General features: G+C 46.0%; 1 protein-coding gene across 1 annotated transcript in view; it reads right to left on the bottom strand.

The window, feature by feature from the left end:
• The window catches only part of MALRD1 (MAM and LDL receptor class A domain containing 1), a 460,314-nt gene that overhangs the window by 91,555 nt on the left and 344,218 nt on the right, over window positions 1–24,541 (bottom strand). Inside the window, exons 32-33 of the mRNA XM_066584724.1 lie at window positions 24,261–24,383; window positions 19,129–19,195 (exon numbers count right to left, since the gene is read on the bottom strand). Of these exons, the coding sequence (XP_066440821.1) occupies window positions 19,129–19,195; window positions 24,261–24,383 (190 nt within the window). The remainder of the gene's footprint in view (window positions 1–19,128; window positions 19,196–24,260; window positions 24,384–24,541) is intronic.

The raw sequence follows: 24,541 nt of genomic DNA, 5'->3' as shown, positions 1-24,541 counted from the left end.
CAGTGTTCAATGACAAGGGGACTCCCTGCAGGGAGTAAAGAATCCCTTGCCACAGCTGCCTGTGATTGGTCACAGCACTCAGCCAATCACAGGCAGCTTTTGGCCATTCATTATTCTATGACCAATTATAGGCAGCACTCAGCTGTCATTCAATGAATGGCTGAGGGCTGCCTGTGATTGGCAGAGCAATCAGCCAATAAGATACAGCCCTTTCAGCAGGCGGGCATTTTAAATCCCCGCCTGCTGAAACAGAGTCAGAGCACTGCAGGGATGCGCCCGAGCCCCGGCAGCTGATGAGCGGTGAGTATATATATTTTTTATTTTCAACACATTCTAGAGATGATTTTCAGGGAAGGGCTTATATTTAAAACCCTTCCCCGAAAATCCCAGGAGGGCTAGCCGGCAGCTCATTGCTTTCAATGGGGCTGCAGAAGCAATGGGAGTACATCGCTATCCTCTGCCACAGCTGTGGAAGGGGATTCGTTACTTCCCACGGGGAGTCCCCTTGTCACTGAACACTGTGACAGTGCTGTCACAGTGACACAGTGACAAGGGGCCTGCCTCACTGCGGGGAATATCTACACCCCAGGGATTTTTTAAATTTTTTTTTTACATAAACTAGAGGTGATTTTTAAGTGAAGGGCTTATATTTCAAGCCCCTCCCTGAAAATCACTGCAGCAGCCGCGGCAACATTGAGAGCAATGCTGCACAGACCTGCATTCACACGTTTGTGCACGTACATGGGTGCACGATTTTGTGCGCACCTCTGTGCAGCACACGCTCATGTGAATGCACCCTAATGGGGCACATTCCACTTTTTTAACCCTTTCATCTTCACTTAAAAAAAAATCATACGGAAAAAAGGCAAATTCTGGCATTGCTTTTTTTTTCTGACAACATTCACCGTGTGGGACTAATAGTGTGATATTGTAATACGTTGAATTTTTAAAGATGCGGCAATAGCATTTTTTTCCAAAAAAAAAGAGTTTTAATTATGCACAAGTGGGAAAACCTAGTCATTTATGCTGCACGAATAACACTATTAAAAAAATAAAACAAATCGCAGAATTGTGTTTTTTCTCTCTGCCTGCCAAAAAAAAAGTTCTACAATACATTAACCCCTTAGTGACGGAGCTTTTGTGCTTTTTTCCATTTTCTTTTTTCCTCCCCCCTTTTAAAAAATCATCACTCCTTTATTTATCCACCGACGTCGCTGTATGAGGGCTTGTTGTTTTTTGTGGAACGAGTTGTATTTTTCAGTGGTGCTATTTAACGGACCATATAATGTACTGAAAAACTTAAAAAAAATTCTAAGTGGAATAAAATGGAAAAAAAACGACATTCCGCTATTTTCGGTGCGTCTTGTTTTTACGGCGCACAAACTGCAACAAAAATGACCCGATAACTTTATTCTACTAGTCAGTACGATTACTACGATACCAAACTTGTATAGGTTTTTATCTTTTATTTTTTTCCAAAGATATTTAATTTTTTAAAAATTATTTTCTGTCTCCATCTTCTGCGCACAATAACCTTTTTATTTTTCTGCCGACCTAGTGGTGTGAGGGCTCATTTTGTGCGGAACATCCTGTAGTTTCCGTTGGTACCATGTTTAAATACATACAACTTTTTGGTTGCTTTTTATTTGATTTTTTCTTGTAAACAGAGTGACCAAAAAAAAGCTCATTTCTGGTATTCTTTATTTATTTTTTTTGCATGTCATTCGCCATATGGAGTAATTAATGCATTCGTTTGATAGATCAGACTTTTACAGACGTATTGATATCAAATATGTATTTTTGTTTTATTATTTAGATTTTTTATTTTAAATATGGCAAAAGTTTTTTTTTGAACTTTTATAACCTTTTTTAATTTAATAATTAATAAAACTTTATTGTTCTCATTTGTTCATTTTATTTTAGTCCCCAGGGGGAGCACAACTTGCGATGCTTTGATCGCTCCTGCAGTATTATGTAGTGCTATAACATTACATCGTACTGAATTCTGACAGGCAGTCTATCAAGCTGCCCCACGGGGATGGCTTGATAGGTCTTCTGCCATCACAGCCCGGTGGCCTTTCAGAAAACCCCTGGCTGCCATGACACCTGTATGGCACCCCTGAATAGGACCCCTGAACATCGTTCGGGGGATTTAAATGTCGCTGTCAGATTTGACAGCGGCATTTAAAGAGTTAACATTCCCGATCAGCCTCGCGGCCGAATGGGGCTGTTGCCCGCAGGTGTCAGCTATAATAAACAGATGACACCTGTGATGTATGGCGGAAGATAGCAGTGCAATGGCAGGACGTAAAAAAATGATAGGTTGGTTACTAAGGGGTTAAATGTACCCAAAACTTGATACCAATGAAAATCACATTTGGCTTCGCAAAAAACAGCCCCCCCCCCCGTACGTCGATGCCAAGGGAACAATAAAAAACGTATGGCTTTTGAAAAGTGGAGACAAAAATGTAAAACAATCGCTGCGTCCTTATGGCCAAAATACGCTGTATCCTTAAAGGGTTCTTCAGGCAGTATGATTACAGCCTGATGAAGAGGCCTAAGGGCGGCCTCACACGAGCGTAAGCGCATATATGTTCGCTACTGTGGAACATATATGTGCTGTGCATGATCGCGGGCTACTGTGCCCGCATCGGCGCATTTTTTTGCTTTTTATTGCGCTCTTGTCACAGTGGCGCTATGTCCAAGTAGGCGGGGCAACCTACTTAGTAAGCAGGTCAGCTGACCTACTACGCCCAGGTGTTTTAGGATTACGCCCACGAAATCGTACAGTTCACTGTGTGATTTCGGACACACGGGGGCCTTCCACACGCAATTATGCAGATGAATAGACTGCGTCACTTTTTTTTCCCCATGCTCAAAATGTGCGGAATAAAAAAAATCATGTGAAGGAACCCATTGAAGTCAATGGATTCTATTTCCTGCGCATTGTGGGTGCAGATTTCGCAGCTGCAAATGCACTGGTGTGAGGCTGCCCTAAGTAGCCTCGAAAACTTGCCTATATACCTCATCTGGTCAGCCAATAAGGGAGCCGCCCCTTTAATACTGTTGTCTTTTTTATACAGAATATTTGGCATAGGTAAGCTTTTTGTTGGCCCCCACGGTGCCGCGCCATTCTTCCTCCACATCCAGACTTTATCTTGTATTGTTATGGGATGTGATTGTCTTCTGATACGTCTCCATTCAGTATGTAACGATCCAACTCCATATCACATGGGGCGGCAGCGATACACAGGAGGTTTCAATAAAAACAGTTTTTTCCGTTACTTTGGTCACCCACACAGAAAAAAGGAAGTTAAACTGTTTGCTGACATGTCTCTTGTGGTTTGGCCGGTCGCCTATTTTCTGGACGCCGTTGCCAAAACCTGACAGGAACAGACAGATGATATATTGAGGCTGGTTGATTCAGTGCAGATCAGGAGCCACAGATTGAGCGCGTATTCTGCAGACAGACCGCAGCTGCGGGATCTTAATGACTACTTGTAGGTATTACAATTCGAGGCTTTCAGTGGAGACACTTATTTCGTGGTCGCCTTGTAACAAAACAAGGTACTGTCTAACTCAATCACCAAAAGGGATGCAGCTTTGACGTTTCTTATAATAATTCACAAAAAGCCATCCAGAGTCCGAAGAGCGCGAGACGTCTGAATCTACGAGGACAATTGGATTGTGTCACTGAGTTACGTTGTTACCAGTTATGGGTGTGACGGCAGCCATACTGTGGAGTTCAATACGATTTAGTGACCTACATGCCGCATGGGGTACCAATTGGCTCACGGCTCCGTGATATCATTGGCTGCTAATAGACTGGCTGAACATCCAGCCCACATAATTGCCGCCTGCGCTGTTTATAGGCGCTGGGTTCTCATTAATGGTCGCTGGTAAACATGGATTTATTTTGGAGTATGCAGAAAACATTGTTACCTGCCAAGACAATTGGACGTTGGAAAATGTATAAACCCAAATCTTAATGTTTCCTAAACTTTTGCGATATCCAACAAAAACCCATAAATGTTTCCTTTGTCTCTCGCTGCCAGGGTCTGTTATGTCTCAGTGACGGCGGTAAAGCTAGAAAAGACTTCATTCACTCAATACAAACTGGACGGCCTTGCAGAAATAAAGGAACTTTGTTGGCCGGACCTCAAGTCATTCTTCTCACAAGAATAGAGTTGTCCGGTGCTCACTGTCGCCCCCTGTTGAGTTGCACGGTATTCATGCCATGGTTATCACACACTGGGGACATCCTCCAACATACAGGGTTCTTACAAATGATCTTCCCGATGTGGAACCCTCATAACTCACGTTTAATGCAGTTACTTGACCACAGGCTCCATGTGTCTCCAGTGACTAAGGGGGGCAGCAGTGATCACCTCTGATGGGGAGAACATTTTTGTTGTTGTGTAACAAAACTTTTCGAGTTTCATCAGATGCAGAAATTGATGATAATAGAAACTCGAAAAGTTTTGTTACACAACAACAAAAATGTTCTCCCCATCAGAGGTGATCACTGCTGCCCCCCTTAGTCACTGGAGACACATGGAGCCTGTGGTCAAGTAACTGCCAGACACATTTTAGTGGATCATGACTGACTGATGTGATGGCTTCTGGGATGCCGTAGATCATGCATGGTGGGCGGTAAGGTTGGCATGTAAACTAATCACAAGGCGTAAGTTCCGTGGAACGGGGAGACCAAAGAAGGATCTCACCACCGTCGGTTTCCATTAGTTGGCAGACTCTCGCAGAAAGAACATCGCCGCGCTTTGTCGTCCGGGTTCAGGGCCGGTAATAATTGCAGTCAGTAGGGATAACATCACAGACATCTGCGCAGAGCCTTCCACGCGGTCAGCGGCGGGACGTCCAGTTCTCTGATCGTTCTGATGGTGGATTTCTGAGGACTTGCCGGACGCTCCGCTGTTTCCTCGCTTACCGATGGACGGGTGATTTTTGCTTACAGACGCAACAGTTTTCCTTAACTACTTAAATGAAACAAGACGTAAATTGACGTCCTGTGGATGGCGCCGAATCGGAAGTGAGCCCATGCTATCCCCCGGTATAAGCCGGCTGTTACTGATAGCCGGCCTCCAGAGACAAAGCAGGGATAGATAAGCTATCCCCGCTGTTAACCCCTTGCATGCCACGATCTATGTAGGTTGCAACATGCAAAGAGTGTCCCAGCTTGCCATTGCCTATGATCGCTATTGTAAGAGATAAGACATTGCAGCACAGAAGTCCTGCGATGCATTATAACAGCAATCATAGCTATTAGGGTTCAAGTCCCCTACAGGGACATCTAAAAAGTTTAAACAAATAAAAACATTAAAAAAAACAAACAAGGAAACCCTCTTTTGCACACTTTCCCTTATTTCTATATAACATTTTTTTTTTAAATCCCACATATTTGGTATCATTATATCTGTAACCACACATACAATACATTGAACTTTTAAAATGCCCCCTAAAAATGGAAGAAAAATGCTTTTTTTCGCTTGTTTTGGCTTCTAAAAACACAATAAAAGTTATAATAAAGCCATTATTTTTGTAGCCTCAACTAGTAATTGTGCCCCCCTCAGTGGCTCTAATGGTAATAGTGCCCCAGTTGTTGCTCAAACAGTAACAGTGTCCCCAATAATAGTAGTGCCCTCAATACTAATAGTGTCCCCCATAGTAATAGTGCCCCCAGTTGTGGCTCCAATTGTAATAGTGGATCCAATAGTAATACCTTCCCCAGAAGTGGCCTCAATAATAGTAGTGTCCCTTATAGTATTAGTTCCCCCAGTAGTGACCCCAACAGTAATAGTGCCCTTAGTAGTGGCCCCAAAAGTAATAGTGCACCCAGTAGTGGCCCCAATAGTAATATGGCTCCCATATTGATTGTGCACCTATTTAAGCCCCCAGTAGTAATAGTGCCTTTAGTAGTGGACCCAATAATAACAGTGGCCCCACTAGTAATAATGCTCTCAGAGAACCCCCTGTTTCCTCCATATCCTGAACCTTCAGCTGGGCAGCAACCCCACATCATCTAGTATATCACTCACTCTCTCTGTCTCTTTAGCTCCTGTCCGGCCACCTGTAATCAGAGCTGTGACCCCGAACCTCTCCTCCCAGCATCTGCAATGAATACAGGATGTGCAGGAACACAGACATCGGGAGGAGAGGTCAGGGGTCACAGCTCTGATTACAGCAGCCAGACGGGAGCTAAAGAGACAGAAAGAGTGACAGTCGATGTTGTGGGGTTGCTGCCCGAACGGAGATGCTCTCAGCTGACAATTATTTCTTACTGGCCATTAATATGGCCGGTAAAAATTAAACATCGGCACCGGTCTTTGGTCTTATTTTCTGGCTGTGCCGGCGGGCTACTGGGCAGGAAGCAACCCTACCAGGATGTGACCACTGAAGCTTCTTCTGGGATCGGAGCAATGGGGATCGGAGGGCCCATTTTAGAGAGTTAGGTGAGTGTGGGTTTTATTAAAAATTATTTTCCATTGACTGAGAAATCACACGAATGGCAAGCGACTGGTGCAGCATCTTGTGAAACTACAGTGGCAGCAACCGGGCCCATACAATATATTTTGTAAGCCCCAGAACACCCCTTTAGGCCCCCAGCATGCACCACCATACAGAGAGCAGACATTACACTTGTTTTCATGCCAAGAGCCAAGGAGCGATAGCGCTCTCTCTCATAGACAGACACTGCTGACTGATTAGGTTTACATATATGAAACCCTCATTACTCGCCCCATGCCCAGCCCAGCTCCCACACAATATTATGGGTCAGGCCAAAAATTGGACTTAGATTTCAGCCATATAAGACGATTCGCCTCAGCAGTGAAACTTTTAGCAGCCTGTGACACAACAGCTTCAGTTCTTCAAAACTTGGGAAACTGCCCCCCCCCCCCCACGTATTCTAATGGAATATGTTGTGAACCCGTGAAGGTGTGAGAGCAAAGCAGGCAATAATGAACTTAAATAATTGGAAATTCTGCTAGTTATCACCATTAAAACTTCTCGCGAATCATAAAACCAATGAATGAAGCTGTTCCTTGCTGACAGGTTTCCGTATTAATTGCATTCATTTTCATTTGTGTCAGCGCAGTGCGAATTAAAGGAGAGGAATGGCTATAGGAAAGATATAGATCTCATTTACCCCAGAACAATAGGCATAATGAAACATCCTCCGCCGATGCTCACTGCGCCGGCGTCTAGTTACCGCTCTGTGATGTTTAGTAACCCGCTCATCTCCTGTCTTCCCGAACAATGAAAATAAATTATATTTGCAGGCTCAAACTTCAGAAATGAACAGTCCGGCCACTTAAAGGGGCAGTTCACCATAAAGTGTAAGTTCACCATTGGTAGTCTAGTAGGGAACCACGTGAAGAGCAAGACAGGAGACTCCGAGAAAATTCCTCTAATTAGTGAAATGGAACGATTAGGGTCATGTAAGGTACCAGAGCCACGAGGCTGCGGTCCCACTCAGCAAAAAACACTTGGCTGAATCTCCGCCCCCCCCCCCCCATGGCTACAATAGGTTTTTTTTTCCCTATACGACTTTTTCTTTTTCAAAGACATTTAATCTTTTAAAGGGGTTGTCCCGCGCCGAAACGGGTTTTTTTTTTTTTAACCCCCCCCCCCCGGTCGGCGCGAGACAACCCTGATGCAGGGACCTAAAGAAAGCTTACTGGAGCGCTTACCTTAATCCCCGCTCTCCGGTGACTTCTATACTTACCGGTGAAGATGGCCGCCGGGATCCTCTTCCTCCGTGGACCGCAGCTCTTCTGTGCGGTCCATTGCCGATTCCAGCCTCCTGATTGGCTGGAATCGGCACGTGACGGGGCGGAGCTACACGGAGCCGGCATTCTGCACGAGCGGCTCCATTGAAGAGAGCAGAAGACCCGGACTGCGCAAGCGCGGCTAATTTGGCCATCGGAGGGCGAAAATTAGTTGGCTCCATGGGAACGAGGACGCTAGCAACGGAGCAGGTAAGTAAAAAACTTTTTATAACTTCTGTATGGCTCATAATTAATGCACAATGTACATTACAAAGTGCATTAATATGGCCATACAGAAGTGTATAGACCCACTTGCTGCCGCGGGACAACCCCTTTAAGCTTATTTTCTGCTGCCATCTTCTGCGCACAATAACCTATTTTTCTGTCAACGCTGTTGTGCAGGCTCACTGTTGCGAGACGTCCTGTAGTTTACGTTGGGACCATTTTGCAATACATACGACTTTCTAATCGCTGTTTACTGTACAAATTCTGGGAGACAGGGTGACTGAAAAAGTGCATTTCTGGCGTTCTTTATTTCTATTTTCGGATGACATTTACCGTGCGGGGTAAATAATGCACTACTTGCATAGATGGGACTTTACAGACGCGGAGGTACCAAATATGTATTTTTGTTTTATGATTTAGATTTTTTTTATTATAGATATGACAAAAGGGGGTGATTTAAACTTTTAATACTTTTTTTGTTTTTCACAATTAGTAAAACTTTACTGAGCTTTTTTTACTTTTTTTTTTAGCCCCCCTAGGGGACCACAACTAGTGACAGTCTATCAAGCCACCCCACGGGGACGGCTTGATAGGCAGTCTGCTAAGGGAGCCATAGGGCCTTTCAGAAGGCCGCTGGCTGCCATGAGAACCACACGTCTCCCAGTGATTTCATCGCAGGAGGGGGGAGGGGAGTACGGGACCCCCGAACATCAGGGAATTTAAGTGCTGCTGTCAGAATTGACAGCGGCATTTAAAGGGTTAAAATGTAGCAAGTGGGAAGGAGTTAAAACAAAAATAGTTTTTCATCAACACATTCTGAGACTTTTTCTGTTTTTCATGGCTCCCGGCATCTGAGTGGTGATACCAGGAGAATAACGCATGACCTATGTGTGAGGAACGCGGGGCGCAGTGCTGGACAGGCGGGAAGCGAACAGGTGATCAGCGCGTCTATTAGTGTTTTAGCACATTTGTGGCCATTTAAAAAAAAATCCACAAATGGACAAGTTTTAGTAATGGCACAATCAGGAGGTACTATAGATTGAACTGGTCTATGGATGATAAAATGAACTTTTGCATCATGAAAGCATCCTTTTAGGGGGAGGGGGCACATACTTACTGGGGACCTATACTTTTTGGAAGGGCACATACATTTTTTTGGAGGGGTGTAGAACATTCTAGAGCCAAGTTAAAAAGTCAAGTGCCAATACGCCTTGCCTATTATACTGTAAACAGGGTGCAGTCAAAAAGCCGAACCCAGCCCTATATATCACTACTGGTGTCCTATATGGATATAACAGTAGTGTACTTCAATAGAAAGCCATGGATGCCCTATATAATGGTATGGCACTCGCTTTCCTAGGGGTCCCAGAGCATGGATTTAAATTCTGTGTTGTGGCCCCTGTTACTTAGAGAGACTAAAACCCGATTGCCAAGTTAAAGGGTAACATGTGAGACAGAGGCGTAACTTGAAGCTCCCGGGCCCCAATGCAAAACCTGTAACAGGGCCCCAAACCATAATGCTTTATTCATCATACTGGGCTTTTTATATGGAGGAGAGAGGCCTCAAGGGCCCCCTAAGGCTCCTGGGCCCTGGTGCAACCGCATCCACTCCATCCCCTATAGTTACGCCAGTGATGTGAGGAGCAGAAATCCGCTTTCCGCGTCTCTCTACGTCCGGTGGGACGGCTGCTATGACTGCAGTAAGGGAAGCGTACTGGTGGTGGCCTCCTTCTATGATACATGCATGGAGCCGTCCGACAGGGCAGTCCAGGGCCGACGCTATCACTACGGGACCGTGTTAGTGAAGTGCTAATACAGCGCTGATACAATGCAAATTACTAGTAAGAGCACCAGCCAATCAGAAGACAATGCTAATTTCAGAGTGAACATGTGGGTTGGAATTTGGCGCGATCGCCTCGTTGGACCCGTGTTCAGTCCAGGGACTCTCAACACGGATCGGTACCTGAACCTCCTGCAAACGATGGTAGATGACTCCCAGGATGACTGACCCCTATCGTAACTGAAGGAGGCCACCACCAGTACGCTTCCCTCACTGCAGTCATAGCAGCCGTCCCACCGGACCTAGAGAGACACGGAAAGCGGATTTCTGCTTCTTACATGCTACTTCTCAACTCTGCAGTTGGGTTTTACTCTCCATCTCTTGCTGGGGCCACTAAAATCCATGTTCCGGGGCCCCCAGGGGTCCGTGCACCATACTATAGTGTGGCGCCTCCATGCCTTCCTATTCAAGTACGCTATTGCTATTTCCCTATGGAACACCAGCAGTGAGATATAACGCCGGATCCGGCTTCATGACTTCAGCCTGTATAAATGATACCCAAAACGTACAATTAACAAGCAGAATACCCAACAAAAATACATAAAAATACTAAATTCCAACCTTTCCCATTTACTAATTGTAGATTAAAAGTACATAAATATAAACTGCCTAAATCTATATATGTAACACCAGGTAAACCCTGCGGATGACTTGTGTCGCGGCCGGAGATTCCGCGCCGCTCTAATGCTGTTTGTAGGGATTACAGGAAATAAGAGCAGCGCTGGAGAAATAAAAACAACTTTTTACTGAAAATCCTTCCAGCCTCCCCGTTTCCCGCGATGTGAACCTCCCCAGGGCTGCGAGCAGAAAGAAATGCAGACAAAAAGATGCTGCACTTAAATCTGCGGAGCGCCGAGCCGGAGCGTAATCCTCAAAAGGAACACTATAATCTAGGAGTACACAGACAACGAGGGGCGAGGGTCACCCCCCCCCAGCCAAGGCTGCACCCGCTCACACAGGCTTTATTCAGTTGGCCCCTAGGAGCACCAAGATTTACTAAAACATAAAGTTCCTTTAATCCGGCACATGATAGGCGATGTGTTATCACATATTCTGCATTATTGGATGATCATAAAAATGTACTAAAATATCATTTCTCAGGGTGGAGAAAATTTTGGAAAAAAAGCGCGACATTAAAAACTGTCAGAAATATTCCATAAAAACTATAATAGTTTTCTAATTAGTTCCCTCTACTCATTCTAGTACAGTGGAGTATATAATATATACCAACAGCGGGTCTCCTTCCATCTGGTAAACAACTCATTCTCCATCATTCATGCATGTAGCCGAGACCACAAGCTGCCGAAGGAAAAAGATCAGATGAACTATCGCTTGCTGCTATCAGCCATGAGGATTTCATATATATATATACATAGAGATACACTGACAGGCTCCTAAATTAGAGACCCCCCACCCCCCTCCTGGCTCTCTAACAATAGGCGCTTCCCCGTATGGTAATTCTCCCCGTGACCCCGAAGTGCAGCATAAAATCACATGACGAGTTTTCCGTGAATCAGTTTCAGTGTGAATCCACATTATTATTGTAAGCGCTGCGGAATAAGTTGGCGCTATAAAAATAAAGATTATTATTATTAGATGGGAAGATCCAACGATCTGAGTGACTTCCATGAGGCCGGGTCATCGGCGCTAGACTAGCCGGGGCCTCACTGCCAACCGCAGGGGGGGGTCTCACGTAACGATGTGTAGAGTATACTAAGAATGGCGCGATCGAGGAAAAACATCCAGTGAAAGAGGATCCTGTAGGGGGAAACAATGTGGCACCCAAAGGGGTCAGAGGAGGGTATTAGAAATCGTCATGATCAACAGGTCCAGCAAGGTCAACCGAATTCAGCGCTGGAGCTCCAACTAATGTCCCCGAATACACAACTCGCCATTCCTTATTACTATTATAGTAGACGAGCAGTTACAGCACCAACAGAAACATCAGGGGCAAAAGAGCACAAAAATTGTATCACTGAGCAGCAGAAAAACCTCTCCTGGTCAGATGGATCCAGATTTCTGTTGCTGATGGGAGGTCAGAATTTGGCACAAGCAGCATGAATCGCTGACCCCTTCCTGTCAGGCTGGTGGAGGTGCAGTAATGGTGGGGGGAAGGTTTTTTTGGCACACCCTGGGTCTTCCGGTATCCATAGATGGACACCATGATGAATTGCTGCAGTTCTGTAGGTTAAAAAGCTCCAACGTGCTCCGCCATAGGGGTCTGTAATATAGCGGCCATTCACTGCACATTGTTTGGAATTTACCTTCCTTTCCTTTATACTGATTTCGGGTCTCCTAGGCAAACAGAATTTAGATGACTCTTAGCTAAATAATTCTGTTTTATCATGCTGACTCTGAGCTTTGGGTCCTTTTACACGAGCCGATCATCGATCAGTTACTGACTGGATCGCGGGAATCTGAATGATGATCATTCCGTGTAAATGTTCCAGCGACTGAATGACGAACAACGAATCATTCACTTATCATAGACATAAAAACTGAATGACAATCGGGTCGTGTAAGCGGGCCATCATTCATCTATGAACTGTGGAGGCGGGCGGACAGAATGACCCATTCACTAAGCAATGATCGCTCCTATGTAAAAGCAAAGGAACTACTATCACTGGGACGACTGTTGGGCACATATTTCGTGTAGAGGGACCCTTATTAACTAGACTACTTTTCCAATTTTCCCGGCTGTTGTGTTGTAAACAAATACAATTTGCAAAATTAATGTAAATTTAGAGGGTCATTTCTCTAACTGAGTGTAACGGTGGAACAAGCTCTTTATCTTTGGACAATTTTTGGTTAGAAGGGTCCACTGACAATACTCTGATCATAGAGCATCCTGCTGCCTGGTCCTCCAGCGATCAGCTCTAATCTGGGGCAGAACCTCCTGTTCAGTTTCCCTGCAGAGCCCAACAGAGGACACAGAGTGTTCTTATTGAAATTAGTGAGCTGCTTATATTGAGTCTTCCAAAAAGAAATACAACCTGCAAACATTGAATGACCAACAGAGTATCAGGGATAGGTGGATGGAATCATCAGAGGAACTATATGCCTGCAGCCACATACCTGGAGCATTGCATGAGGTGGAGCCGGTGGACTTGGAGCCCAACATCATGGAGTCAGAAGTGGTTATAGCAATGAAACAACTAGCCAACAATAAAGCACCCGGCATAGATAACATCCCGGCAGAGCTATTGCTGCCAGTACCAGCGAAAACCATCACAGTGCTGTGCCAGGCAGTATGGGCATCCACACAATGGCCACAGGACTGGTAAAGATCTGTCTTCCAGAGTTGCCCCAACTTCCGAACAATGGCCCTCATTCTGCATGTAAGTAAGATCCTTCTCAAAATTATACAGGAAAGACAGAGATCAGTAGTGGAAGCGGCGCTCCCTGATGCACAGGCAGGACTCCGGCGAGGGGCAAGGATGCCGCATCTGTGACTATATTTAAAACCTGCATTGGACCATGGAAAAAGCTTGAATACCAAAAAATATGCTTCATCGAGTACATCAAGGCCTTTGGCTGCGTCGACCATGACAAGCTATGGCGCCCCCTACAAGAGCTGGGCATATCCGCACATCTAATTAAGCTGATAAAATCCCTGTATACCTATCACAAAGCCATTGTGAGAACACAGTATGGGGATACAGATTGGTTCGGGATCGGCAAAGGCGCCCGACAGGGCTGCATCCTCTCAGCCTTCTAGTTTAACCTGTATGCAGAAGTGATCATGTGGAAAACAGACCGAAATGAATTGGAAATTGGGGTGGAATAGGTGGAAGAAACATCGACAATCTCCGTTATGTGGATGACACAACTCTGCTTACAGAAACAGAAGCCGGTCTGAAGCGGCTGATATGAAAGATTAAAACTGAAAGTGGAAAAAATGGGCCTCTACCTGAATGTAAGGAAGACTAAAATTATGTCAACTGCAAAAAATGGCCAAATTCAACTTAAAATCGACAGCAAGGCCACAGAATGCGTGCAAGACTTCATCTTCCTTGGCTGAAAAATTGCGCAGGCTGGAGAATCTATGCCAGAGATAAAACGTAGGACAGCATTGGGGCGAAGCTTGATGCTAAACATGGATGAAATCTGGAAAAGTAGGGATATCTGTATGGCAACGAAACACAGGATAGTGCAAACCACCGTTAGCCACAGAGCCATGTAGGATATGAGAGCGGGACTGACAAGGAATCTGATAGAAGGGGATTGATTTGTTGGAGTTGTGGTGCTGGAGAAAGCTGCTGCGTATACCCTGGATGGAGAGAGGAACAAACAGAGAAGTCCGGAATCGTATAAGACCTGAGATATCACTGGAGGACAGGATGACCGGACTCCGACTCACGTATTTTGGCCATGTAATGCGAGCAGAGTTGCTAGAAAAATCTATAATGCTTGGACAGATCAGCAACAAAAGAAGACCCGACCACCAAAGGACACGATGGCTGATACTGTCAGAGCGGATACTGTCATGGATATCACACAACTGAAAGCAGCAGTGCAAAACCGAAAAACATGGAGAGGGCTTGTCTTTAGAATCACTGAGGGTCTTAAGCGACTAAACGGCTAACAACAACAGCATATACAGCCTCACCCCTAAGTCTGAGGAAGGAGTTAGGTGCCCCATACAGCACTGAAGCATTCTTCCAAGGGCCCCAGTGAGAAACCTACACAAGCAGTACGGGAATTTTTGTGTAGGAGCAGCAGTATCTCCAGTCACCAACTCTGAGCCAGATGTATGGAAATGATCTGAATGGACAGTCACCTTGTTTGCCTGAAAATTCAATTTTGCTGTTAACCCCTTCCTGACACCCAGAGCCCCTCCCCACAGGGAAACCTGCACCACGCTACACTGTAACACCTATCCCAGGTACAGATATCAGCATGTAACATCAGGTTCCCCTTACTTTACTATAGCACAACCAGGTGTGGGTAATGGATTGTAACCACCGTGGCACTAGCTGCTCCCACTCTGGCTCGCTGTACAACCACACACAGAACAATTAGTCCTACATATATATGAGCTGGAGGGTAGCCACTCCCACATCACCATCCAGCCAATGATTGGCAGCTATCTCTCTATGCCCAGGAATAGTCAGACAGCTGTCAATCATTGGCTGGAGGGCAGGGTGTGTGTGGTTAACCTGCAGCTAATGAATATCCAGGACTACTTCCTGTAGTTCTCCATGCATGTGCTGTTACTGATAAAATGCAAGTTTCTCCCAAACTACTGCACAGATCCACACAGCAGACATATCACTGTCATCGGTATGACTGGCACTACCTTATGCTCATCGAGGGGTGCAAAAAGACAGAGTCTCTTTAAATTCAGTCCGACAAGCGGCCTGCAGCTGAAGTTTACAGTCAGGATAATCCTGGCTTATATTCAGAACTGCTCACTTCTTTACTGCTGCAAATAACAAAACGTGACACGAGGCGCGCTCTAATTTACTCGATCGCTGCATAACGCTCCTAAACTGCAAAACATTATTAATATCTGGGAGAACATTGGCGCGTCTGCAGCCGGCGCACAATAGGCCGTGTTTTCTATCTCACATAACTGTCAGAATGGCCGCTGATTAATTTAATAAATCAGCGCACATTGCCCCGTCCCTAATACAGTTTTCATCCACGGCCCTATTATTATATTATCGTCTGGAGAGGCTGATTGTGGAAAAACCGTGAATTATCTGGCGGCGGGAAGGCGTTGATGCCTACTAAGTAATCTATTTGAATTGTATTCTTCGGAGAGATGATATGTTGAATTCCACAACTGCTAAAATTTCCACCTGGGATTTTAGGAATCAGGTCCATGAAATCACATATAGCATCTCAGACAGGCCATTGCCGGATGATTAATGACTGCACCGCCCGGCGAAACGGAGGTTATAAAATATCATAAAAATGTTGGAGATTCAGAACCGTGGACTGTCATGTGCGCCACAAATATGATATCTTACAGGACCAGTAAAGCAGTCGATGGGCTTTAGGGGTCACACAAACTGCATTAGTTTACTTTTTCAGCCTCTATAAAGTATAATGGAAATTATTTGTGCAGCGTCCGTGTGGGCGCGCCAATGTAGGGGGGCATTGTCAGCTGAGAGCATCTCCAGCCGGGCAGCGACCCCCCCCCCCCACCCCCTGCCCCCCGCAGCCTCTAGTATGTCGCTTATCCTCTCTCTCTCTTTGGCTCAATGCACACGGGCATATTTGCATTGCTGAATCCGGAGCGGGCGCCCGCCTTCAGATTTCACAGCAAATACTGCCCATAGGCATTCTATAGAAAAACGCCTTTTCATGTACATTAGCGGAAATCAATTACATTTTTCCGCTTGCGGAGCAGACGGCCTCCATTGAGGCTCCCATTGAGGTCAATGCTAACCGTCCAATGCACGGCCCATCCGCAGCTGACACTGTGGGCGGCCCACAGAATCCACGCCATCACCTAGAGACGGAGTGTCATTTCCTGTACTCTGAATGTGCATGGGCGCACCGGACGGCACATCCGCAATACAGAAGAGACAGAGAGGTCACCGGTCGGGCACAGGGTCATATTCCGTTGCAGGATCCCGCATTCAGAATACGACGCGGCCGTGTGAATGCGGCCTTTAGCTCCTGTCCAGCCACGTCCTGTTTGCATCACAGATGCCGCAAGGAGAAATTGGAATCATAGTTCTGATTACAGCAGCTGCAGGGGAGCTAAAGACAGAGAGGGTGAGCGATATACTGGGTACTGTGGGGTTGCTTCATTGCCACAGGTGGGGGGCGTGGAGGGCATGCAGGGGGGCCTATTACTATTAAGGCCATTAACAAAATCACTATTACTATTGGGGTCAAAACTGGGGCCACTATTACTATTGGAGCCACTGCTGCGGCTGACATTATTATTGGGGCCACTAATACTATATTTGGGGCACTATCACTACATTAGGGGTCAGCAGTGATGGCACTCTTACTATTGGGGCCACTACTAGGGGCATTATTACTACTGGGACACTGTAACTATTGGGGCGACAACTGGGGGCATTGTAGCCCCAATAATAATACTGTCCTTCTTCCGCTACCAATTCATGGAAAAAGTCAAAGAGCCTTGCTTCCCTCACCCATACAAAGTGATTGAAAGCTCTAACTGCCTATAAAGTCACACAGAAGAGGCTATCAAACACTCTGTATAGGTGGGTGGAGGAAGCAGGACCCACAGGCTTTCTGTATGAGAGGGCAGGGGAAGCAGGACTCACGGGCTTTCTCTATTAGTGGGCAGGGGAAGCAGGACTCACGGGCTTTCTCTATTAGTGGGTGGGGGAAGCAGGACTCACAGGTTTTCTCTATGAGAGGGCAGGGGAAGCAGGACTCACGGGCTTTCTCTATTAGTGGGTGGGGGAAGCAGGACTCACAGGTTTTCTCTATGAGAGGGCAGGGGAAGCAGGACTCACAGGCTTTCTCTATTAGTGGGCAGGGGAAGCAGGACTCACAGGCTTTCTCTATGAGTGGGTGGGGGAAGCAGGACTCACAGGCTTTCTCTATGAGTGGGTGGGGGAAGCAGGACTCACAGGCTTTCTCTATGAGAGGCTAGAGGAAGCAGGACTCACAGGCTTTCTCTATGAGTGGGTGGGGGAAGCAGGACTCACAGGCTTTCTCTGTTAGTGGGTGGAGGAAGCAGGACTCACAGGCTTTCTCTATGAGTGGGCAGGGGAAGCAGGACTCACGGGCTTTCTCTATGAGTGGGTGGGGGAAGCAGGACTCACAGGCTTTCTCTATGAGAGGCTAGAGGAAGCAGGACTCACAGGCTTTCTCTATGAGTGGGTGGGGGAAGCAGGACTCACAGGCTTTCTCTGTTAGTGGGTGGAGGAAGCAGGACTCACAGGCTTTCTCTATGAGTGGCCAGGGGAAGCAGGACTCACGGGCTTGCTCTATGAGTGGGTGGGGGAAGCAGGACTCACAGGCTTTCTCTATGAGTGGGTGGGGGAAGCAGGACTCACAGGCTTTCTCTGTTAGTGGGTGGAGGAAGCAGGACTCACAGGCTTTCTCTATGAGTGGGCAGGGGAAGCAGGACTCACGGGCTTTCTCTATGAGTGGGTGGGGGAAGCAGGACTCACAGGCTTTCTCTATGAGAGGCTAGAGGAAGCAGGACTCACAGGCTTTCTCTATGAGTGGGTGGGGGAAGCAGGGCTCACAGGCTTTCTCTGTTAGTGGGTGGAGGAAGCAGGACTCACAAGCTTTCTGTATGAGTGGGCAGGGGAAGCAGGACTCACAGGCTTTCTCTATGAGTGGGAAGGGGAAGCTGGACTCACAGGCTTTCTCTATGAGTGGGAAGGGGAAGCAGGACTCACAGGCTTTCTCTGTTAGTGGGTGGAGGAAGCAGGACTCACAGGCTTTCTCTATGAGAGGGTGGGGGAAGCAGGACTCACAGGCTTTCTCTATGAGTGGGTGGGGAAAACAGGACTCACAGGCTTTCTCTATGAGAGGGCAGGGGAAGCAGGACTCACAGGCTTTCTCTGTTAGTGGGTGGAGGAAGCTGGACTCACAGGCTTTCTCTATGAGTGGGTGGGGGAAGCAGGACTCACAGGCTTTCTCTATGAGTGGGTGGGGAAAGCAGGACTCACAGGCTTTCTCTATGAGAGGGCAGGGGAAGCAGGACTCACAGGCTTTCTCTATGAGTGGGTGGGGAAAGCAGGACTCACAGGCTTTCTCTATGAGAGGGCAGGGGAAGCAGGACTCACAGGCTTTCTCTGTTAGTGGGTGGAGGAAGCTGGACTCACAGGCTTTCTCTATGAGTGGGTGGAGGAAGCAGGACTCACAGGCTTTCTCTATGAGAGGGAAGGGGAAGCAGGACTCACAGGCTTTCTCTGTTAGTGGGTGGAGGAAGCAGGACTCACAGGCTTTCCCTATGAGTCTTGGCAGCAACAGAACAGCTTTTTATTTGAAAATACTGAATCACAGAACAGACATCTACTGTATATATCCCATTTCCGCATTTCTGCCTTTTAAGTCAAATGAACAAGTACAAATATAAGTCTATTGTGAAATCCATACTGGGATAAAGCTAAAGACAATATAAAGTCTATAAAGTAACACCAGTATTTACTGTTTCCTTCCAAGCATCTCTCACTGTTAGTCACATCGAGAAGGAATCTGAGCGGATCCCACAACTGGGCAGCACTGACAAGACACATTAGGTATGGTGAGAACATCACTGTTGCTGGGGTCCAGTAGATGGTAATTCTGCGCTAACTGTATTGCCATGGATGTTAATATGAACATTACCTGCAAATGGGAACTTTATTTTTCAGATCACATTTCCCTCCATTTCGGCAGTATTCATGCGGACATTCTGGAAAATAATTAAAAAAATTCAAATTAATGTTTGTAAAAGTCTATATTCTCCCTTACAAGTTTTACTTCTAGTGGAGATTACCGCCGAAAACAAGTCATAAGGCTGCATGACACCCTATTCTTCTATCAAATTCATACTGAATCCATGAGGAAAAACCTCCTTGTACATCCAAATACAATGTGTGGGTACAGATGTAGCAAACATTAACTTGACACTTAAATTGGTTGTTCAGTTGTAAACTATTAGAATCCTAGACTGGTAGAGTTGGAAGGAACCTCCAGGGTCATCGGGTCCGACCCCCTGCTCAGTGCAGGATCACTAAATCATCCCAGACAGATGTCTGTCCAGCCTGTGAAGACTTCTGTTGAAGGAGAACTCCCCCCCCCCCCCCCCTCCCGTGGTAACCTGCTCCACTCATTGATCCCCCTCACGGTCTAATACAGACCTGGGCAAAGCACGGCCCGCGGGCCACATCCGGCCCGCTGAATAGCTCGGACCGGCCCGCAAAGAGTGTCCTGGTGACTCACCAATGAGTCCGGTGTCAGCAACGGGAAGCAGCGAAACTAAGGCCTCATGTCCACGGGGAAAATCGGGCCCGCTACGGATTCTACATGTAGAATCTGCAGCGGGTCCCTCCTGCCCCGCGGACATGAGCGCTGAAAATACAAATAAATGACAATAAACTCACCTCCCATCCGCTCGGTTTCTTCTCTTCGCGGCGGCGTCATCTTCTCTCGTCGCGGCCGGATCTTCATTCTTCGGCTCGGCGGATGTGCACGATGACGTCGGTGACGTGCCCTGCGCATGCGCCGGGCCGAAGCAAAATGATCCGGCCGCGGCTGAGAGAGGATGGCGCGGCGCCGAAGAGAAGAACCGGAGCGGGTAAGTAAAATGTGATTTTTGTGTCCCGCGGATCCGGACGGCTTCCATAGGCTTCAATAGAAGCCCGCGGGAGCCATCCCCGCGGGAAACCCGCATGAAAATGGAGCATGGTCCAGATTTTTTCATGCTCCATTTTTTTTTAAATCACTTTTATTGACGATCCGCGGGTATTTATCTACCCCGCGGGTGGTCAATGCATCCCTATGGGGTGCGGATCCGCGCGCGGGAGAAGAGTTAAAATCCGCTGCGGATTTTAATTCTTCTTTTCCCCGTGGACATGAGCCCTAAGTGATGCCACTGTAACTTCTGAGTGGAGATGGGAGTGCTCCTTACCGCTCCCCTCTCCATTGGCAGACACGGGGGCCGCGCCGTAAAACGGGGTGAAACACCGGGTGTTCACCGCGCCGTATTACAGCGCCATTCATTTTCAATGGCGGCCGTATTCTGGCCGCAAATCGGGCGGCTGGAATACGGCCCCATTAAGGCAATGTGCATGGAGCCTTCGTATGTTGGTCTGGCCCTCTAAAACCATTCCAATTTCTCATGTGGCCCCATGGGAAAATTAATTGCCCACCCCTGGTCTAATATCTAATTTGTGTCTCCTCCCTTTCAGTTGCATCCCATTGCTTCTAGTCTTTCCTTGTGCAGATGAGAATAGGGCTGATCCGTCTGCACTGTGACGGCCCTTCAGATATTTGTAGACAGCTATTAAGTCTCCTCTCAGCCTTCTCTTCTGCAAGCTAAACATTCCCAGATCCTTTAACCGTTCCTCATAGGACATGATTTGCAGACCGCTCACCAACCTGGTAACTCTTCTCTGAACTTGCTCCAGTTTATCTATGTCTTTTTTAAAGTCGGGTGCCCAGAACTGGACACAGTATTCCCAATGAGGTCTGACTTAGTGTTCCTGCACACTTGCATTTTTCTTGCACGTTTTTTTACGCAATATCGCTGTGTTTTTTTCATGCGATTGCCAATGGAAATGCCATTCTAGTGTTAAAAACACATTGCAAATTTGTGCTTTGCAATTTTTGTGTGATGCGTTTTTATCAATAGAAAGTCCCATTGACAATCGCGTGAAAAAAAAATGCAGCGATATTGCGTGAAAAAAATGCGTAAGAAAAACGCAAGTATGCAGGAGCCCTAAGGAAAAATAGAGTGGGATAATTACTTCATGTGATCTAGACTCTATGCTTCTCTTAATACATCCCAGAATTGTGTTCGCCTTTTTGGCTGCTGCATCACATTGTTGACTCATGTTCAGTCTGTGATCTATTAGTATACCAAGTTTTTTTCACATGTGCTGCTGCTTAGCCCAATTCCTCCCATTCTGTATGTACTTTTTTCATTTTTATTGCCCAGCTGAAGAACTTTGCATTTCTCCTTGTTAAATACCATTCTGTTAGTCGCAGCCCACTGTTCAGGCTTTTCTAGATCTTTTTGAATCTTCTCTCTCTCTTCCTTAGTGTTAATATGACAAAAAGAAAAAGGTCCTCAGCGCTCACACCATAGGAATGAAATGGAAAATATGCATATGGAAATTTAAATTGTGTAACTTACTTCGTGGAGGCGCCCCTGGCATAGGCGCCTCCTGATCCAAGATAGCGTATCAAGGGGTGGCACAAGCCAGCAATGATGTATCTTACACTTGAAAAAGGCTGTGCGGCCGAAACGCGTTGTGTATTGTATTTTATTTTGTACATTAAACCGTGGAACCTTGTGCCACCCCTTGATACGCTATCTTGGATCAGGAGGCGCCTATGCCAGGGGCGCCTCCACGAAGTAAGTTACACAATTTAAATTTCCATATGCATATTTTCCATTTCATTCCTATGGTGTGAGCGCTGAGGACCTTTTTCTTTTTGTCATATCTACTTCTTCTCCCTCATTATATGATCGGAGTTTCCTCTAGCCGCTCTCTCATATTCATATGAGATTGTCTCCAGCACCTACGAACTTCCGTCTTCCGTTAGAGTTTGGGACCATCCACCAACTACATCCCCCAGCATCCTTCGAGTGAGCACTTTCCTCTACTTTTCTTCCTTAGTGTTAGCTATTCCTCCTAACTTTGTGTTGTCGGCAATTTTGATCAGTTTCCCATCCATTCCCTCCTCCAGATCATTTATAAAAATGTTGACCAACACTGGGCCCAGGACAGAGCCTTGTGGTTCCCCACTTGATACATTCTTCCACTTGGGTGTGCAGCCATCTATGACCACTCTTTGAGTACGATCACTCAGCCAGTTGTGAATCCACCTAACAGTTGCCTTGTCAATCCCATATTTGGTCATTTTTTCAAGAAGTATAGTATGAGATACTTTGTTAAATGTTTTACCAAAGTCGAGATATACTATATCCACTGCATTTCCCTGATCAACCCAGTCAGTGATTCTGTCATCGAAGGAAATTAGATTTGTCTGGCATGACTTGTTTGTTACAAACCCATGCTGGCTCTGGTTATTTACTCAATTTTTATCCAAGTACTTGCATACATGCTATTTAATAATTTGTGCAAAGATCTTTCCTGGTATAGAAGTCAGGCTCACAGGCCTGTAGTTTCCTGGATCCACCTCCTTCCCTTTTTTGAAGATAGGAACAACATTTGGCCTTTTCCAATCTTCTAGGCCTTCTGTTCTCCAGTCATTTTCAAAGATTATGGTGAGTGGTTCAGCAATTACCTCTGCTGATTCCTTTAGCATCCTAGGGTGTAATTCATCTGAACCTTGAGACTTAAATTCATGTAAATTAGCTAAGTGTTCCCTCACCATCTCTCTGCTTACAGATAGCCTGCATTCTTTTACTCTCCCAGTAGCATAGGGAAGATCAATTGATGTTACATCTACTTTCTGAGAGAAAACATATACAAAATAAGAATTTAAAAGTTTGGTCTCCTCAACATCATTCTTAACCAATTTGATTGCCAGCAGTAGATTGGCAGGGCACCATTGTGTGGGCTCTCTGCCAATCAGCTGTTTGCTGGCTTGATACACTCATGTGTGAAACTGAGGTCTGCAGGAAGCAGACAGCTCTGTTTTTATTTTAGTGGCTAAGCTTGGAATTGTAGGCCAAGGTCTAATTTAAATGACTGGGGACTTTGCCTGCAATACCAAGCCTGGCCACTACTGTAAGAACAGAGCTGTCTTCTTCCTGTATAAATCATCTCAGTGCATGCAGCTGATTAGCAGGGGGTCCAATGTCGGTCTCCTGCAAATCTGGTATTGATGACTTATCCTGAGCAGTCATTTACAAACATCATGTCATTTCCTGTGCTTATTTATAGATAAGATGTACATTTGTTCAGTATGCCATGACTAAGGCAGACGTTCTGTCGAAACGCGTCAGTAGGTTTGAGGGACCTGTGTGCACACAGGCTGTGGTTTTCATATGATGCAATAAAGGTCAAGTCTTATCTTATTCTTTGGATGCTGGATACAAGACTTTTTTCACTGCTGCATGTGGAGTCCGGCTCCTATTGGAATTCACCTGTCCATTTTTCAAACATCTACATGAGGTGAGCTGAACCTTTTCCTTTCTTGTGTTGTCTGTATCCTGAGGATAGGCCATCAATAGTTTACAACCAGACAACCCCTTTAAATCATTAAATCCACACTTGCAGCAAGCTTTAAGGTATGTTTGTTGTGTTAAGTGTTAATTTAAATCCACCCGGTAATTGCAGTAGAATCTTTGCAGTAATCCCAGGGGAGCCTCAGCTTTCTGTATTGGATTAGTAGTTTGCACTACTGCAGATTTGCACACAGATTAATCCCATTCGGTAGGGCTAATCTACATATGGCCACCGGGTGCAAAATCCATCTCAAGAAGTGACATGTCACTTATTCTTCTTCCGTATACACTACCAATACACTATGCACAATTAGGTAATCCAACGATGGCGTCAGTCATCTCAGTCGTCTGAAAACAAGACTCTGTACTGGCGGAACTGGACGATGGCTGGAAAAATCAACTGCTCCCTAGACTCCCTCCATCCTCCGGCCTGGGACAGAATTCTGTCCTGAAATTGGAGGGTCACTTTAACTACAATGCTGTAAATTGAGATATCAAAACGCGCCAAACGACAGCTACATCCGAACTTATCATGATGACGTGCTTAGACTATAACGTAATAAATACAACCGCTCTGGGCTCAGCATTCAACATACAATATAATGGCCCATAATACCTGAGCAGCCGGACTCATCGATAAGGTTACTGCAGTCTACTGATCCATCACATCGCTGTCCAATTGTCAGCCAGGTGTTGGAGGGAACGCACATCACAGAGCCATTGACCAGAATCAGAGTAGCTAAAAGAAAACAGACAAGAGGATTAATGGACTAAAACAACCTTCTGCAATTCATCAAATATTCATTTTCAATGTCTAATTTGCATCAGTCGCCCTTGCTGCAGAGGCCACTATAGATCACTGGCCAAGATGGCCACTGCAATTTTCTAGCTGCTTCA

The sequence above is a fragment of the Eleutherodactylus coqui genome, chromosome 12 (genome assembly GCF_035609145.1).
Source record: "Eleutherodactylus coqui strain aEleCoq1 chromosome 12, aEleCoq1.hap1, whole genome shotgun sequence".
NCBI classification, from domain to species: Eukaryota; Metazoa; Chordata; class Amphibia; order Anura; family Eleutherodactylidae; genus Eleutherodactylus; species Eleutherodactylus coqui.
Note: the sequence above shows the minus strand (reverse complement) of the source record. Positions and strands in the feature narration are given on the sequence as shown.